Source organism: Dermacentor albipictus, chromosome 9 (genome assembly GCF_038994185.2).
Source record: "Dermacentor albipictus isolate Rhodes 1998 colony chromosome 9, USDA_Dalb.pri_finalv2, whole genome shotgun sequence".
Lineage (NCBI taxonomy): Eukaryota > Metazoa > Arthropoda > Arachnida > Ixodida > Ixodidae > Dermacentor > Dermacentor albipictus.
The window spans coordinates 47095359-47113448 of record NC_091829.1 but is presented as its reverse complement, the minus strand read 5'-3'; the positions used below and the strand labels follow the sequence as shown (position 1 = coordinate 47113448).

Sequence of the window (18090 nt, the reverse complement as noted above, 5' to 3'; positions counted from 1 at the left end):
GGTCTGTTTTGCTTTTTGAGTAATTCCAAAATATCTGTCAATAAATATTGTGCACATACCATTCTGCACCCATATTACATTAACATAACAAAAACTAAGATTGCTTTAAGCGCGTTGACAAGGACAAACGAGGGAACACACACAATCGCAAGTGTGTGTCGTCACGTCAATGCCTCGTCAATTCGCTCAACACAGTCAAATGTGTCTTACCAGCAAAAACTTACGGCAACGCTTGTCGAGCAAAAATACTTATAGAGGTACCGGATGCGTACAGAATGTTGAAGTGATAACAGAAGTTATAAAAAAGTGATTCGTATTCACTAATGACTAAGGCCTACCAGTGCCTAGTGGTCATTACTGAGCCACTCCTTGGTGTTTCAGGAGTGGAACGATCTGATTCTGACATTTCCTTGTGTTCGTGAATTCGTCGTGTGAGTCGCTCTCAAAACACAAAGAAGAAAAGCGTCTAAAGGCTGTCGTAAGTCACGTAGGAAGAACGCTCAGGGTCCCCTGCCTTGCCTTTCATTTTGAGTAAAATTATCAACCCCTAATATTTTCGAACATTTTCGATTGCCAGGAAATTCGAACGCTCTTGAAGGACGCTATACATCCATTAATAGACAGATTTAGTACTGCGTACGTAATGTACGCAAAGGCGTTGCGTACGTAAGATCGCTACGTTCTGCAGAATGCGCATCTGCAGGACGGAACACGAACGGTGCGTGATGCGTACGTGGCCGCTGCGTACGCAAGCATACGATTCTTCTGTGCGTACGTAGGGAGCTTTGGGTGCTGTTCTCGTGGTTCTCGTTTGTTCGGCAGAGCGCGAGACAAAAAGTTTCCCAAAATGGCAGCGTCAGAGGCGACCAGCGGAAGGCTGTACTTTTCAATGACCTACGATTTGGCTTTGCTGCGTGAAGCGAACGCGCAGAAGACATTCCCAGATCCTGCACGGTGGGAATGCGTAGCAAAAATAGGAACATTGTTTTGTGAAAGTGTTAAGTGTGCGCTGTTTACGCGAAAGGCTCGACCTGCTTTTGGAGCAGTTCGTCGCAAATGACCGCGCCAGCCTCAGAAAGCGAGCACTCGGTCTTTGTTTTTCTCGATATGATTCGGGCACTTCATCCGTATTAAAGGTAGTCTCCTAAAAACCTAAATATAGTTCGACGAAGCGGGAACGCGCCCGCACGTTACATCACGTTAGCGAGATCAACAGCGTCTAGTTCGACCGACAGTTCGACGTACCGGCGGACGCGGCCAATGCGCTCCGACGCGCCCGGCGTCTCTTCCGTACGTAGAGACGCGCGCGCGCCCTCTACGTTGTGCGCAGGCGCACTGCTGACACGTAGAGGCTCTACGTACGCAAAGCCTCTACGTACGTGTAACTAAAACTGTCTACTAAAAATGGCTGTGGCTTAGCTAAGGTTAAGCCCAGGATACGAAGCATACTAGCTTTATTTTAGTTGTTGAACCACTGTTTAGCCTGGTGAACTGCTGTTGCTTGGCTATATTTGGTTCGGCTAGACGAAGAAACAACTCATGCGTTACTCTGCTTCGCCTTCAAGAGTGGAACGCGACAGCGTTCTCGTCGACCCGCCAAGGGGTGTAAGACAATGGGCTACAGCGCAGCGACTACGCGCCCCGCATTGGACGCGGTGAGCATCGAGCAACGCAGCGTTCGGCGCGTCAACGAAATGTGCGCCTGAGCAAGCGACGCACGCCTGAGCCTTAGAAACAGCTCGTTTCTAAGGCAACACCGCATTCACTAGAGGCGCTTTTGTACCGCTTTGAAGCATCGTACTCGTGGCTCAGTGGTAGCGTCTCCGTCTCACACTCTGGAGACCCTGGTTCGATTCCCACCCAGCCCATCTTGCAAGAGTTGAGCCAAAGCCACCTAGAAAATCAGTCTCTGTAGCACGCCGCAACCTTCGCTTCTCATTCCAACGAGCAGCTCTGTCTCCAGGAGGCATCTCACCTCGTGAGTGTCTAGCAGAGGCAAGCGCAGCTGCTTATATACCGCCGCGACGCCGCGAGCGACGGCGCGAGTTGGAGCCCCGTTTCTCCACTGTCGTGACGTCACGGTGTCACGTGGTATTCAAGGCGACACCGCCGCGCCTGAGGAGCTGAGTTGAGCTCTCGTAATATGCTTCGCATAAAATCCCTAACGCGACACGCGCTCCTACGTTCCGCAAAGCACTTGCGTGCTGCGTACGTATCGTCATGACGCAGTACCACGTGATTTTTCTATTTCGCTGGCACTCGGATTAATTTGGCTAGCGTTTGGATTAAATACGGTGGTTTTTGGTTTAAATCGATCGGCGTTCGGTTTAAAATTACGGGCAACTGGCTTAATTAGAACGGCGCTTGGACTTAACTGACTGGCTCTCGCATTAAATTGACTGGCAGTCGGTATTAAAAAGGGAAAACCTGTACTGTGTCACCGCGCAGCTAGAGTGACTGGTGGCATTCAGCGCACTTTGCCGTGGCCATCGCAGGAATAGAAGTGTTTTATCGCCCGCCGTAGCCGATACACTACAGTATATCGAGCGCTAGCTTGGATTACCGGCCTTCGGGTGCAAAAAGAGCTCAGTTTGCGCTAGTGTAATAGCACTGTGTGGTACTCTCTAGTTTGCGCGTTTGCCAAACGACCAAGTGCTCGCTCTCCGCAGCTGTTGTGCGCATGCACTGCGGCAACAGTTCGTCGCCGCATGGCTCCGGGACGCGTTCAACGCGTTGAACTGTATGATGGGGGGCCCGAATCTTCGATGATTCAGGCGTCACTGGTGTGACGCATCCGACCTCAGCGGCTGCTGCCTGGCACGCTGGAAACGCCGGACTGCAGCTATCCGCGCCTAAAGTGGCGGCCCAGATCGCAAGTCATGCGGCAACGTCACCGAACTCGTCTGCTCCGCATTGCGCTTCGGGCGAACTGCAAAGCCTCCAAAATATTAAGTTGTCGATCAAGATCTCGCGGTCGTACGCAATGTAGATGAGCGCGATAGCGGGAGTGAAGGGGGCCCGGGAGGAAAGATTGTGACGACACATCAGTCGCGCGGCTAGGCCCGTTTAATCTGATCGGTTGCCTAGGCAACGGCTGGGCCCGCGCATTGCGCTGCTGAAGCGGTAGAACATTTTCGAGACTTTATGCATGGCGGACGCTACGGTCGCAGCTGTGGTGAGCAGTACGGAATATTTGTCTTTGCAAAAGCTTAGTTTTATTGTTTGGGTTTTCGGGGAGGAGGGGGGTAATAGAAGTAACGAGGGGGGAGGGGTAACATACATCAGGTCACAGGCATGTAGAACGTCTGTTACCTGAAGTTTTCACGTTGCTGAAAGCGCACGCTAATTTCGCAGACAAATGTTGAGAACTGGTTCGCTTGACGTTCTCTCTTCCGACGCCAAATGTGGCCTTGCCGTCGAGGAATGATACGAGGGCTTTTCTAACCGGAAATGTTGGCTCCCTTCCCCGAAGTTCTAGACTAGAATTGGTGTTAGAAAGTAGGTATAAGGAGTACTGTATTACGGCATTCGACGGGCTTCTTCGAAAGAATTCACAGTAAGCACCGCAAGCCACCTGTTTTGGAGAAGCTGAACTGATGCTTTGCAAAGTCCGATACGGTGGCCTTTCCATGCGCTTAATTAATGGGACCTGAATCACTGCTGTAATTAACTCCGAAGGCGGAAACTGTACGCAAAAGTTTTGGTTACCCGCTCCAAATGGCGTGTTTTGATGCAATTCGCACCAACGCTGCGCCACCACCACACCGTACGCTACGCGAATCCTCTTATAAGATTGTGATTCCGTCATCACAAATGAGCGTATCAGCGGAAGGCAGGTTTGGCATTGCCTACAGAGAAAGCATTCTTTTTTTTTTTCGGCAGAATTCGCCACAGGAAATAAAGAATAGAACAAACTTTGAAAAATGGTTGTCGACCATAATCTTCGACTTGGATTTCTCTTAAGGCACACTCACACTAGGCCGAGCCGACACCGATTTCGGTCTGCCGACTGTCGGCGACAGCGTTTTTTCCTTCGTGTCGGCGCCTCTCTCACACTGTACCGACGCCGACAATCTGCCGACAGTCGGCAGATAGCTCGGAGTCGGCACAGTGTGACAGAGGCGCCGACACGGAGGTGAAAAACGCTGCCGCCGACAGTCGGCAGACCGAAATCGGTGTCGAGTGGGCCTGGTGTGAGTGAGCCTTTAGTGGCACTGGCACTTTGCCGTTGGTGTTCTTTAGGTTAACTTTAAGGGAACTAAACGCACGAACCGAACTCGGAAGCAACTGTTTTACATTAATTGGCCGGTTGAATATCATGCCACCTTCTGTGTGACGTAATTAGTGACGTCATTACTTCCGCTATCTACTTTCGGATTTCCCAGGAACTTCTCCAAAGTCGTGCTCACGTTGCGGGTCTTTGAAGTCTACGATTCTGTGCTTTCGCGTGCGGTAATCAGTTATTTCCAATTCTAATTATTGCGTGCACTTCCGTAACTCAACTTGTAACTAAATTTATGATCCAATGTCATGTCTATAACGAAACCCATCAATATTGTACTGTACTGTTTTCTTCTATTCTGATTTATATTGAATTTCTTCGCCGGTCATCTCAGTGATTTCTAATTAATTCTAATTATTCCAGAAACTTCAGTAACTCAACTTGTAACAGAAATTAGGCTCTGATACCATATCTATAATGAAATCCATTAATTTTGTTCTGTACTGTTTATTTTTCAATTTTTTTCTGCTTTATTTTGAGTTTCCTCCGCGGTCGTCTCTGGAAGTGAACCGGAAGTGCTGCCCAAGAAACAAGAGTGTAACTCAATCCTCTTGCCACTAAAAAATCGCCTTGGCATGTAATAGAATGCTACACATTGAGCTGGACAACTGCATCCATCCAATAATTGTACGAGAAATCGAAATGCATTCTTGATAAACTAGAACATATTGCTCATTATTATTTAATTCAACTGCACCACTGATTGTAGTTTAGCAGTTGTAGCAGGCGAGTTGACAAGGCATATTCCATCGGAACAAATTCTGAGGGTTACACCAGTTTAGAGATATGCTTCCCCAAAAATGTGCGAAGATGTACATTGGTGTTTCAGTTGTTTTTGACCTTACAGTGCATAAAACGACGTTTTTAAGGCGAAAGCCTTTCTAGGCTCATGGTGAAATTTGTGTCAGCAGACCTGACCGCCGGAGTGTCTGCCGAAGCGTCATCATGCCATATGAAGGCAGATTAAATGCAGATTAAATAAAGAAAAATGTTTGATAGTGATGGTTAGTGAATTAAAACGTTATAATAGTGATTGGTAGAGGCTAATAATGACTAGTAATGACTAAGAATGACTACTAATGAATTGTGATGACTACTAATGACTCCGAAATGACCAATAGGTCTAACTACAACTTGTAATGACTACAATTAAGAATGACTAAAAATGCTTAGTAATGACTAGTAATGACTACGAAATGAGCAATATGTCTAACGACAGCTTGTAACGACTACAATGAATTAGAAATCACTAAATTTGATTAGTAATGACCAGTAATGACTAGAACAGACTGAAATGACTTGTAATGACTACTAATAACTAGGATATGACCAACATGTCTAACGACGGCTTTTAATGGCTACAATTGATTACAAATTACTAAAAATGCTTAGTAGTGAGCAGTAATGACTAAAGGAAAGAAAAAAAAGGCAAAGAAAGGGTCGAATGATAAGAGGAGGAAGAGTAGGCTTTCGCCATTCACCTCTTACGATAGATCTTAAGAGACCCTGTAATATTTGTTTCAAAAAAACTCAATCAACAGTGCATTATTAGCGAAAGTTTGAGGCATCTTCTTTAAACTGGTGCTCATTTCAAAAATTAATTCTAAGTGATTGTACATAGAGAACTCAATGGTTTCAATTGGTATATTACATGTTGAAAAGTCAAATTTTGCTTTAGAGTCAATTGTGCATTTGATCACTTGTGCAAGTAATGTGTGCCTCTTCGAGTGATGTAGCTCAGTCTGTAGGTTTGTGCTACATACCACGTGATTTTTTTCAAGATTTTGTTCACATGGAAAGTACCTGGTATATTTAATATACCAGGTGTTCTTTAGCAGCACCAAATTAAAAAAAAGATTGCTGATGGTCTCTATCGGTCGGTCTGTCGGTCTGTCCAGTCTAATATTGGGTCGAGCTCGAGTGGAGGAACGTTGTAGAATACGCAGGTGTCACTTTACACTACGGAGTCTCACCTGTTTTGGTCCCCGGCATCTGAGGTGCAACTGGCGACCGCGCTGGCGCCCGTGTGCGAGCCGGGCAGCGCCACCACGCTTGGCCCGAGCACCGACGCGGGCAGGTGGGCGCACAAGGACCAGCGACCCTTGTGCAGCAGCTGCACATCGGCCAGCACGTGGCCATCGCTGATGCCGCCGAACACGTACAGCGACTCGCCTGCAAACGCACGATAGGAGGTACGGAACACGCTGTCGTAACAACGAGCCACGCTGTCTGCGCGCCGTCGTTAGCCACCACTCGCATATGCCGCTTACGCTACGGCCAGTTGATATTAACACCTTTCTGCGGAGAGTTAGCTCCTGTTGGCGCCTTGTTTGCGGCTGAGCTTTAAGGGCTTGTTAGACATTCGTTGCTTGGCGTATGTATAAAAAACGAAAGCATGATGACCGCAAAGAACCACACAGCGTGAGAACCGCAAAGCTACAAATTGTAGGCAGGACGGATGCCGACAGTACGTCCTAGCAGTACGGGAATCCATGCAAGGAGTATAGCTGTGACAGCCCCAGCTGGGCCCGTGGTTCTCACAGCTTCTTTAGGTATCCTTACAAAACTGTAGTGATTGGAGCTCCTGAATCTTTTATGTGAAGTGGAACATTCAGTTTCTAATATTCGGATGAAGCAGGCACTTATGAGTTGTATGCCATTAGAAGAAACGTTGAACCGCACTGTGGTGCCCTAAAACACGCGGCGATATTTCTATGGGGTCTTTTTTTTTCCTCAAGGCTTTCTCATGCATGATGCATTAAGTTTTGCATGTGGTTAGTACGAGAGTGAGACAAAATTGATGCGTGAGGTGGCACCTAGCACATCGCCGGCAGGTTTGCATTATGCAAGCCTAAAGAAGAATCGATGTCAACGTAAGTAAGGAAGAATCTTGTCCCTCGGTACCACCAAATGTTCGCGTTCAACGGAAAAGTTTCTTACCAGCAAGTTGAACCTGCCTACAAAACTTGTCACTGAGGTGACAGCCCACATGTGCCACAGCGCTGACAACTGTACAAGAACATGCACTCGGACATCGGGACGTTTACCGTGTCAGAATGCATTCTGAAACGCCAGTCCGCCCTACTGACGAGTGCCAAGATGCTTCTGTGCAACCTGTTCAACGTGGCATCGACCCGTACTTGTACTCTGTCGCGATGTGTGTCCGTAAACTTAGTGTCTCAAGCTAATTGCGACAGGAGCATGTTTCGGAAGGGACAACTGCAAGCAAGCATCATGGGAAACATTTTTTTTTGTTTTACCGCTGGCAGTGCCACTAAGAATCAGTTTAGCGGCTCGTACACATCCGGGTGCGGGTATACCGAAGAAGTTTGCAGCGACGAGATGGCCACTATTAATACATGACCGGGGTTGTTGGAGAAGTATGGGAGAGGCCTTTGCCCTGCAGCCGGCGTAACCGGGCTGACGATGATGATGATATCGAATGGCCTTCGTCGTCTGAGCTCACCGAAGACCACGGCGTCGGAGCTGTGGCAGGGCCTCGGCATGGATACCAGCGGCTCCCAGGAGCGCTGGTCATCTGACAGCCGTAGCACGTCGGCCACGCTGCCTAGCTGCAGCTGGTCCAAGGAGACGGAGCCTCCGAGAGCCACGAGGCTGCCGGAGGCGCAGAGCAGGCCTAGATAGGCGCACGCCCTAGGCAGCGGCGGCACGCTGGAGGTCCACCTGCACGACGCGTAGACGCAGCCCTCATGCACCGACTTGTCGTAGGGGGGCAAAACATCCGCCAAGGCTATAAGAACATCTTTTTCAAAGAAGGAACGGGATTTCATGTCACGTGGTCGCACGAGCAATTATCTGTCTTCGAACATTAACAATGGCGAGAACCGTAAGCCGCAGTAGTGCTGTTCGTATTCGATTTATATTCGTTTTGATCGTTTTGTATTCAGTTTGAGAATTCGAGATTCGGTGTATTCCTTTCGGTTCGAATATAACAAACAATGACGCTTCTCTACACTCTGCCCCATACCATTTGGTGCAGAAACTTGGGCGTTAACAATGAAACTCGAGAACAAGTTAAGGACTGCGCAAAGAGTGAAGGAACGAAAAATGTTAGGTTTAATGAGAGACAGCAAGAGAGTGGAATGGATCATAGAGTGATCGGAGATATCCGTTATTTTAGTTGACATTAAGAAAGATAGCTGGGCGGGTCGTGTAATGAGTAGGATAAGTAATCGGTGGGCCATTAGAGTTACAGAATGGGTACCAAAGGAAGGGAAGCGTAGTCGAGGACGACAGAAAATGGGGTAGGGGTGATGACATCGAGAAATTCGCAGGCTCAAGTCGGAATCAGCTAGCGCAAGTCGGGAGTAATTGGAGATCGTTGGGAGAGGCCATCGTGTTGCAGTGTGCATGAAAATAGGTTGACGATGATGACTTAGTCTATAGAGAGAAAACCAGATGCAAATCGTTATCAAGCATCAGTTTCAAAGTGAACGCGTGAAGTAGCTAACTTCAGCTCAAAAATTTCCATTCATCAGTAAAGATGTCTCGCCTTGAATGCCTGTGAATTCGTTCCCTCAATTTTTGCAATGCACTTCATCGCGTATTTGGACGCTATCACTATGTTCCCACCCCATGAAACGATGTGCTCTGTTGTAATAAGCTTTGCTCCTTCAACATCTGGTGGCGTGCGGTCCCCATGTTTCAGCACTACTATTGTCACAGTGCGCCAGATAGAACACTTTTCGGTTTCTACTCCTTTGCAAGCACTTCAATAATGAGGTTTAAGCCTTCTCTTTCTTTTCTAAACGTACTCCGGGCGACCTTCACGTTTAACCTTGTTTGGAAATTAGAGAATGTCCATTATTTGATCCGATATAGGGAAGTCGTTTTACTCAAATACTTGTACTTCGTTCAATTCAAAAATTTTGCTATTCGAACAGCGCTACGCTAGACCAACTACAATGAAGCAGGAAAACCACTAGCGTTCATTCCCTCGGTCAAACGCTCAGGTATACATTTTCTAATACGTTACACTACTCAGTTTGGAACAAGACATTCTCACAAGACGTTGTGGTATTTATTTTTTGTTCGAACCACTGAAGCTATTTATTGAGCAAAAGTAGGGTGATTGCTGCTGTAGCCTGAAACTTAGTGATTCGGGCAATAACCATGTTACACGTAAATTAATTCGAGTATTTGTGCACTCAACCATTTTATGCACGCTAAAATCCTGCCACTATGCCTGCAGTATATATAAAAACCTAGATGGGGTGGGAGGGTGGAAAGTGGGATACTTTTCACCATATTGATTCCGAGTACTCGAGTATCTTCCCTTGGTAATTGACCTCAATTCCCATCACAAAACATCCTTAAGGTCTTTGTTCTTGCAGAAGCAAGCGGAAACAGGCAACAGGCACTTAGCCATATGTACCACACACTATAGCAAAGAGCCAACGCCACCTGCCCGACAGATCTTTTGTGCAATAGGAGTACCATCCGCATTTAACTATTAGCAGACGCCATCGACCATTCTCTGTAGGTCGGAAACTTTTCCTTTGCGCTCGACATTCGGCAAGTCTGCTCCGCCACTAAAAGCCCACAGTTAATTTAGGTGCCTTAATATAAAGTTTCACGCGTGTCCTATAAACACGCGAAGGAAAGCAAACTCGGTGGGCTCGTGTCGGGGTCCCCGGTACCCACGTCTTCGTCCTGGGGTCGTAGCAGTGGACGGCCGCGCAGCAGGCCAGGTCGTCCTCGGAGGAACCCACGACCCCTCCGGCGACCCAGACGAGCGAGCGGAAGAGCGCCACGCCCATGGCCATCATGGGATGCGGTAGCGAGCCCTTCAACTTGGTCCACTTGTTGCGCTTCACGTCGTAGTACTCCATGCTGGACACAAGCCTGCGGGGCAGAATGTGTTGCAGTTCGGGCAACTTCCTTTAAAGACTCGCAGCACAACCCGAGTTCCTGCGTTTCACCCTGTCGTCAGAAATGCTGCGGTAGCTGGAAGCTTTAGCGATTCAGCGGAAACGTCATTGTACCGCGCCGTGCAGCGCAGTGAAACAATCGTCCAGCTGCGGTTCCAAGGGCAGATACCGCGTATAGCGTGTGTCCCAGCTAACATTAGCTAAGGCGTTGAAAGAAATCGAGTATTATGAAAATCACGGTCTGAGATGCGATTATAAGACCTACGACGTCAGAGTGGTCTGTCGTCGGAGCACTGTCCGACCTGAAATTGTTTGTGGCACGGCGTTTCTCAAATAGTTTTTTCTTTGCACACCTTGGCTAACGTTAGCTGCGACACCCTATTGACGATTCTGTATTCAAAATTGAACGGGACTGGTCTTGAGTTAGCTTCTTTACGTATCATGCAGCTTTGCCTTTATATTGCTCTCCGGAAGGCCCATCAGATTAGTCGGTTAGTTGAATCCGCAGCTTCACATGTATGTTTCAGAGCCCGGTGTGTATAATCCGTACCCCTGTTCCCGTTGAAATGAATGAGCTTATGCTGTTTCCAAGGTCGACGTTTTGGCGTTGCTAACATCTGCGGTAACAAATATCTTCGGTAAAAATGCGCTGCTACACTGCTCACTTTTTTTTAAAAGAAAACGCCGTTTTATACGTTCAAGCACAAAAGTAAATGGGACGCCAAGGTATTTCATCGCACATACGGAAAATAAACATCTTTATACTGGCATCATCTTGAGAATTCGTTTCAAGTGGACGCGCCTTGCGAACTCGGCGGCTGCAGTCCATATACCACAATATGTGTCATAATGTAATTAGGTAAAATAAACTTATTAGTTACATTTCGCCTATTAGTCGATAAGGTATTTTGATTTCTCGTTCAAGTGATATCCGCCTCTTCGAGTAATCGATCTCTAGGGCTAGAATTGTGCTGTGGGCCTCAGACAATTGAAGAAAGGAAGACTAGCCTGCTTTTGTTCGGTCTCGGCACTGACTCACCACCGAAGTAGTTGCGTTGGAGATTTACCAAATAACCTTTCCTGATGGGGCAAACCCTAAGAAAGCAACATGTCGACAAGCTTTTGCAACGATTTTATTGTCAAAAGAAAATTCCAGACGACGTAATCGCATCTTCGGAAAGGGGGAAAATGCAGCTAAATATGACTCGCCCCTTTCAGAGGCTGTCGGAGCCGCTTCTGCGCTGAGCTGCTCCACGTGACCTCCACGGAGGTGACGTGGAGGTCACGTGCTACGTGACGTGGCGTGGCCAACACCACCTTAGCGAAGGAAGGCCTAAGGTGATTTAAGCCTCGACGTAAGGAAGGAAGGCGACCACTCTGTAAGCCGGTTCCTCCATTTTTTTTTGCATATATTTCGGTGGTCTCCGTCTTCGCTCGAGACGACACGAGGCAAAGCGCGCGGGAATTCTGCTGACTAGCCGGTGGTTAGTTTAGACCACGTAGCAATCGCGTGGAACGTCATCCTGATTGGCTAACGCCAGCTGCAGAGTTCACGCCGGCGTCACATAACACATTTGGAATAGATCCGTACGCTAGGAATGTGGTTTAATGCGATCGCGCGCTGGTCTGTGAACGTCAAAGAACGCATTCGCGGGTCTTGGTTGCACGCTGACCTGCGCTCGATGGTGAGCCCGCCGAGGGCCAGGATGCGGCCGTCGCAGTACACGAGACCGTGGTGGGCGCGCTCCGTCTTGAGGTCGGCCACGCGGCTCCACTGCATCTTGGCCACGTTCAGCCGGTAGCAGCGTCGCGTGCACAGGTACGGCCCGTCCGCGGACTCCAGCATGCCACCTGCGTGGCATCCGAACTTGACTGTCACGCAGCGCAAACTCACTGTACAGTGTTCCACTGAATTCCATGCGTCCTCACAACGCATAAAGGTACTGAGAATATAGTTTTAAGGAAACTGTCTTTCTTTAACATAATCTTAACTTAATTAACTTCACTTAAACGTCCCGGAATATTTTACGACCAATTCTGAGTTTTCGGAGCCTACCACAGTTTTATAAGCATCCTTTCTTAAAATTACAATACTGTAAAGTCTCACCAGTTTTATTTCAACTTTATTGAATGGCTGAAATGTAAGCAGTGATCTGTTAAAGCAGGTAATGTAGCTAATGTTAATATAGCTATTAACTTTATATAAAAACTAGTTGCATTTATAGCATGAACTGTCATTCTTTAATCACCAAGTTGGTTTGTCATTTTTCATATGTTTGCAATAAATGAATCTTTTAGAATTTTTATTTATTAAGATTGTTATTTATTATTTCTTTGGTTCTTTATGTATGCATGCGAATGCACTCAGTCCTTAATGTTGTTCCTGAGCACGATAAATAAATGATTGCGCAATATTTTTTTCAAGTGTATAAAAGTGCCTTCAAACCTTAACTTTCTGATGTCGCTGATGGAAACCCTCCCGCACTGCTTACGACTTCAGGAAGCAGGCTTGTCCCTGTTCTAACAGGCATATTCAACACGTCCACAAAATCTAGTACGTTTCCCAGTGCTTGCCCGTACACAAATCGGGTACTAGAAGTGCAGGTACTAACTACTGGCCAAAATCTATTCACTGCGCTGCGTAAAAAGTGTTTGACTCTGCATAGCAACCCATGCTTTCCCTTAGTGCTAGAAACATTCTGATAGATGAAGAACACGGTAACGTTTATGACCCGTGCTTCCAGTGCGGTAAATAGCAGGGGCCAATTAGACATTCCTTACTTTGACCTCAGTAAAGAATTTGGTGTAGTTAGCCATAAGCTCGTCATTAAAAGCTCACGAAAATGGACATAGATTCTTCCATCACTGCCCTGGTATATCTCATTACTTAAGCAATAGATCATGCTTCGTTAGCAATAATGGATAGATGTCTGTTAACTATGACGTCACTAGCAGAGTTCAGGCCTCAACGATCCGTTCTTGGCCCTCTTCCTACTGTTCATAAATGGCATTCCGCCAGCAATTCAACGCTCATCTTTCCTTCTATATGCCGCCAACGTCAAGCTATTTAAGACTGTCAACAGTGTTCAGACGACTGCCCTAACTCCGAAAAAGACATTCTTTTCACTTACAGACTGGTGCAGAGGCAATTAGCTACTCTGAAAGGCTTCCAAAACTGTCATAAATTCTACCAGGAAAACACCCCATGTGCAATTTCTATGCACCTTCTCGCGATTCTTCATTTTCCAGGGCTCATGAAATGAAAGATCTTGGTGTGTGCTTCGACAAAACGCTAAGCTTCTCTTCGCACGCTAAATATGCGCAACAACCTGCTCTTCGCGCTCTTGTTATTGTTTGTCGTATATTGCATGACTTCCACTCCCATATTGCCTTACTGAAGTTAAGTTGTATGCTACTGTGTGCCCACCACTTCTAGAGAATGCCTCTGTAGTTCCCTGAATGCATGCAGAATCAAGTGATGTCTATTTTCAAGCACCGCTTTTGTCATTCTGGTTGCCGTAGCACAGCTCTCTAAACTATACCTCAACTCGCACCTTTCAAATCAAGACGTAATTAATCAGACCTTCTGTTCCTCCATAAGGTGGTGCATGGCATTATACATTGTTCAAATCTTCTTGGTCATGTGCGATTTTCCAAATCCACATAAGTGTACCAGGCAGCATTCCGCGTTTTCTGCACGGCCTGGTTGCATTAGGCAATGTCCTATGCCGTAACTCCGAAACACATGCAGTAAGTATTCTTCATGCATTGATATAATTCAGTTAATTTTATGGGTTTTCTATAAATGTAGACAAGCATATTGTATGATTATTTCCCTTTTACACCACCTCCTCATTTTGTTTCCCTATTTGTTTCTCTATATAGCCTTGTTTTGTCTACATTCTTATTTTCTGTGGATACTGTCTCACTATAATCAAAGCAAGTTAACTTTTCTGCAATGTCATTTCGTCGTATTTTTTCATCTTCGTTATTTCAGAAGCTTGACTGTGCAGTGAAATTTCCTCTTGAGACTTTCTCCCACCACACTACAACGTATTGCGCCATGACTGGGAATTCAGTAGGTGTAACCAAAAAGGACAGTGGCATACTGATTGCGGTTGACAGTTCACTGAGATGTGTTCGGTGCAAGGGCTTAGGAAGTATACAGGAGTCGATTTGGCCAAAAGTATGCCCTGTGCGTTGTGCAAAATTGCTAGTTGGATCTTTCTATGCGTCGCCGAATATCTCTCCTGTCTTGTTACATGAGGTCATCTCTTTGATTTAAAGTATACCTTCCCTTAGCATAGCAAGCATAAATTAGTTATTCTTGGTGATTATAATGTACCTTTTCTTTATCTTTGTCTACCCTTACTCCTTCCCCGGTGCAGGGTAGCAAATTGGATATCTGTATTCCGGCTAACGTCCCTGACTTTCGTATCTCATTTATCTCACTCTCTCTAATACTCCTGAAATCGAGTGGAAGTCGCTTAGATATTCTTACTACAATTATTACATATAGAACGAGTGTAGCCTATCGTTGGGATTTCTGGCCTTCTGTTCCCTTCAGCAGCATAATTTGGTCACCAGTTGCTGTGGTAATGCCTTTGACACTTACCTGTCGAAAGCTAAAGTTGTGCATGTCGCTTGTTCAGACATTTCCCTTGTGCATCGCACAAGTTTCACTCGTCACTGGAGATAAGTGCCTCTATGTCAGCCCTGATGCAGAGCTCCTCCAGCGGCATAAACGAATCCTCTCGTTTTGCTTTCAAGAGTAGCGATTATGTTGGTTTATATTATTTCTTGCCACCACCGATTGATCGCTAATTATATAAACAAAACCGATGTCGATGACCAAGTAGATTAGATTACGAAGCTTGTTTTGAGCTGTATGCGTAAATACATTCCCCACTACAGATCTATACCCTCTAAATAACCCCATTGGTTCTCTTCGAAACTTATAACGTCCCTAAGCATATAAAGATCGCGCGCACCAGAAAACTAGGTGTCCTTTGCGCAATAAGTGAAGAGAAAAATTCAACTTTCTTTGGGCTCTCCGCAAACGCCTGTGCAAGTAAGATCACGACTTATATATCGCATTCTTTAAAAACAGTGGCTTTTACCGGCTAGCGGAATTTTGGAAGTATATCTGCAAGCGTTCTTGTAAGCATGGAGAGTGTTTTCGCCTGCTGAATTCCAGCGGAATAAAAGTCCAAGCAGACGCCGACTGCTTTGCTTCCCATTTATCATCCTTATATAAAGCGTCAGGTTTCAACGCCGATGTCAGTCAGCAGCACACGACGGTTCCTACATCTAGTACTTTGTAGCTTGACGAAAAGCTCGTTAGCCAACGCCCCAAGCACCTGAAGCCTTCCTTATCCTGCAACCAATCCACAATTATAAATTCAGACAGCAGTATATTTGTACCGGTATTGATAGCTCTGTTTAATGGCTATTTAAAAACTTGCAATTTCGCTCATCTGAAAAAAAAAATTGCTCCTACTTTTCATGTATTTCACAGCTAACCTGTCCTGCGCTTCACGTATCATCTCCCCCTATGCTACTGCATCCAATGCACTTGGTTTTCTGCGGCGCAATCTGAGAAATTACACAATTAGCGTGCTTAAATTAGCATAACTTACGTTTGTGCGCCCGCAGCTCGAATTTTCCTCGTTTGCACGGGCGCCATATCAAGACTACTTAGCTGTCATGCTCAAATGCATACAGAATGGAGTTTCCCGGTACATGCAGAAACAACTTTTTCGACAACATATCATGAAACGCTCCGCGATCTCATGTGCGCGCTTTGAACATAATGTGCTTCGCGTGTTTATGCTAAGCGCATGTGTGCCTTGTGCGTCCCATATTTTTAAAATTTAAGCCTTATCTTGCCACAATCACTATTTCGCGGTGTATATTTACGGCTACTAATGTTCTCCGCTATTCCCTCGCCCAGTTATCCTCTTGATACATCGTGTTATGGTAACGGCAGCGTCAAAATGCCTTCTTTCTACATGGCGATTAGCGGCGCCCATGAATGACCAGTGTTAGGACCGCTCCTGTCATTAGTTTTTATCAATAACGTTCATTCCGCTATTCGGAATTCTTATTTCCTTCTGTGCCGACGGCATAAAGACTTCTAAAAAAATATACTGCTGATGACACTCGCATCCTGCAGTCCGACCTGATTCCTTTTCTAAATTGTGGAAAGGTATCCTCGCCTTGAATGCTGCTAAGGCCAAACTCATCACTTTCATTCACAAAACAGCAAGCATTCCTTTCTTCTTCTCCTGTAGATTCTGTACCATTACGTAAGGTCTGCGAGATCAATGACCTCGGTGTACTTTTTGGCACAACCTTACACTTTTCTGCTTATACTAAACGCGTTGTAGTGCGGGGTATGCGCTCTCTGGGCTCTGTTTGCAAACTATTGAAGGAGTTTAATTCTTCTACACTCTTTCGAAAGTTGTATACGGCAAGCTGTCTTCCTCTACTCGAATACGCGTCGATCGTCTGGAATGGCATTTCTAGATACAGCAGTGGCATTATAGATCACGCCAAGAAAAAAGATTACAAGCATATATCACGGCACTGGACCTCATTTTAGCACTGTTGGATTATTGTCATTGCCTTTACTTGGCTGCTGACATAGTCGTACCCACCTTTTGTTTCGTTTCTAAGTCCTTCACGGTATCTTCACTTGGCCCGAACTCATCAGTTGTATCACGTTTCGCGTTTCGCTCAAAATCATCACAAAACACATACCTTTCCATATCTCTACCTGTAATCACCCACACCCGACCATCCGCAGGATCACGAGTCTTTATACCGCTTAGATTTATGATTTCAATATTTGTAATGACTCACTGTCATTGCTCTTTTCTGAGTTTCGCGCTGTTTCCCAGTTTTACATGCCATTCTCCTTTCTATTTTTTTATTTACCCTGCCTTTTGTTATTGTTGTTCTTTTGATTCATTTTGTTTGTTTTCTCGTATTATGCCTTTTTCTCACTGTACATGTATCTGTCTCATTTTTTTTTTACTTAAGAGCTGCAAGTTTATTTCTTCTTTTTGGTTATAGGTTGGTTTTAATGCATGTGTGCGCCAGCACTCAGACCCTACGGTTGTTACTGAGCACGTTAAATACATTGTTAATTGATTTGTTGATTGATTGATTGAGTGATTGATTGATTGATTGATTGATTGATTGATTGATTGAAATAAAATAAATATCTGTGAGCTTCTTAAAATTAAACTTTGTGAGATAACCTATTTTTTATTCGTGATCCCTCAACTTCTATAAATGTTATACACACTGAACTGTCACTTTTAATGTAGATGGTAACAATTCCTTGTTCATATTGAGCTCGCTCATCATTAAAATTTTCCTTAAAAAGTTATAAGGTTTATCGTGTACAGCTCTACGTACCGCAGCGGCTATGTTTAACTATGTTTATGTGTATCATTTTACTAATTTGGGATGAACCATGCATTATATTACGCGTCGCCCCCAGCGACGCTAAGGAACCGGGGAATTTGCGGGATTGGGACAGTGGTGCCATCTGTCAATGAAACGGTGAAACAAAGTGCACACCTTGTTTCCCCGTCAGTTTTCACCTAGTCAATGACAGATCAATGACAAATTTATTTAACATGAATACTACTTTTTATTCAGTAGTGCAATGGGCAATGCGCACCTCTTGTTTATTCTGGACGAAAATGGCGAGCAATCGCCAAAACATGGTTTGAAAAATCATGCACAGCGAAATACTAGTACTGTGCAAAATTTCGGCGCGAACGAGCTACCTCCTTAGCCGGAAGATTCGAATGGAGTAAAGAAGACTCATTACAGAGCCTTACTGGACTTGCACAATAAGGGGCTACATTCATATATTGATTTATTTTTCTATGTCATAAAGGA

The 18090-nt window shown here is 45.5% G+C and overlaps 1 protein-coding gene and 1 long non-coding RNA gene across 6 annotated transcripts in view; one reads left to right on the top strand and one right to left on the bottom strand.

Moving 5' to 3' along the window:
• LOC135916161 (uncharacterized) overlaps positions 1-18090 on the bottom strand; it is a 57611-nt gene that overhangs the window by 191 nt on the left and 39330 nt on the right. For both annotated transcript variants that reach the window (XM_065449424.2, XM_070525062.1), the window contains 4 exons: positions 11847-12024; positions 9947-10147; positions 7749-7966; positions 6256-6454 (listed from right to left, as the gene is read on the bottom strand). In XM_065449424.2, the coding sequence (XP_065305496.2) occupies positions 6256-6454; positions 7749-7966; positions 9947-10147; positions 11847-12024 (796 nt within the window). The remainder of the gene's footprint in view (positions 1-6255; positions 6455-7748; positions 7967-9946; positions 10148-11846; positions 12025-18090) is intronic.
• LOC135916162 (uncharacterized) overlaps positions 1-18090 on the top strand; it is a 60077-nt gene that overhangs the window by 17094 nt on the left and 24893 nt on the right. The gene's annotated exons all lie outside the window — the stretch shown is intronic.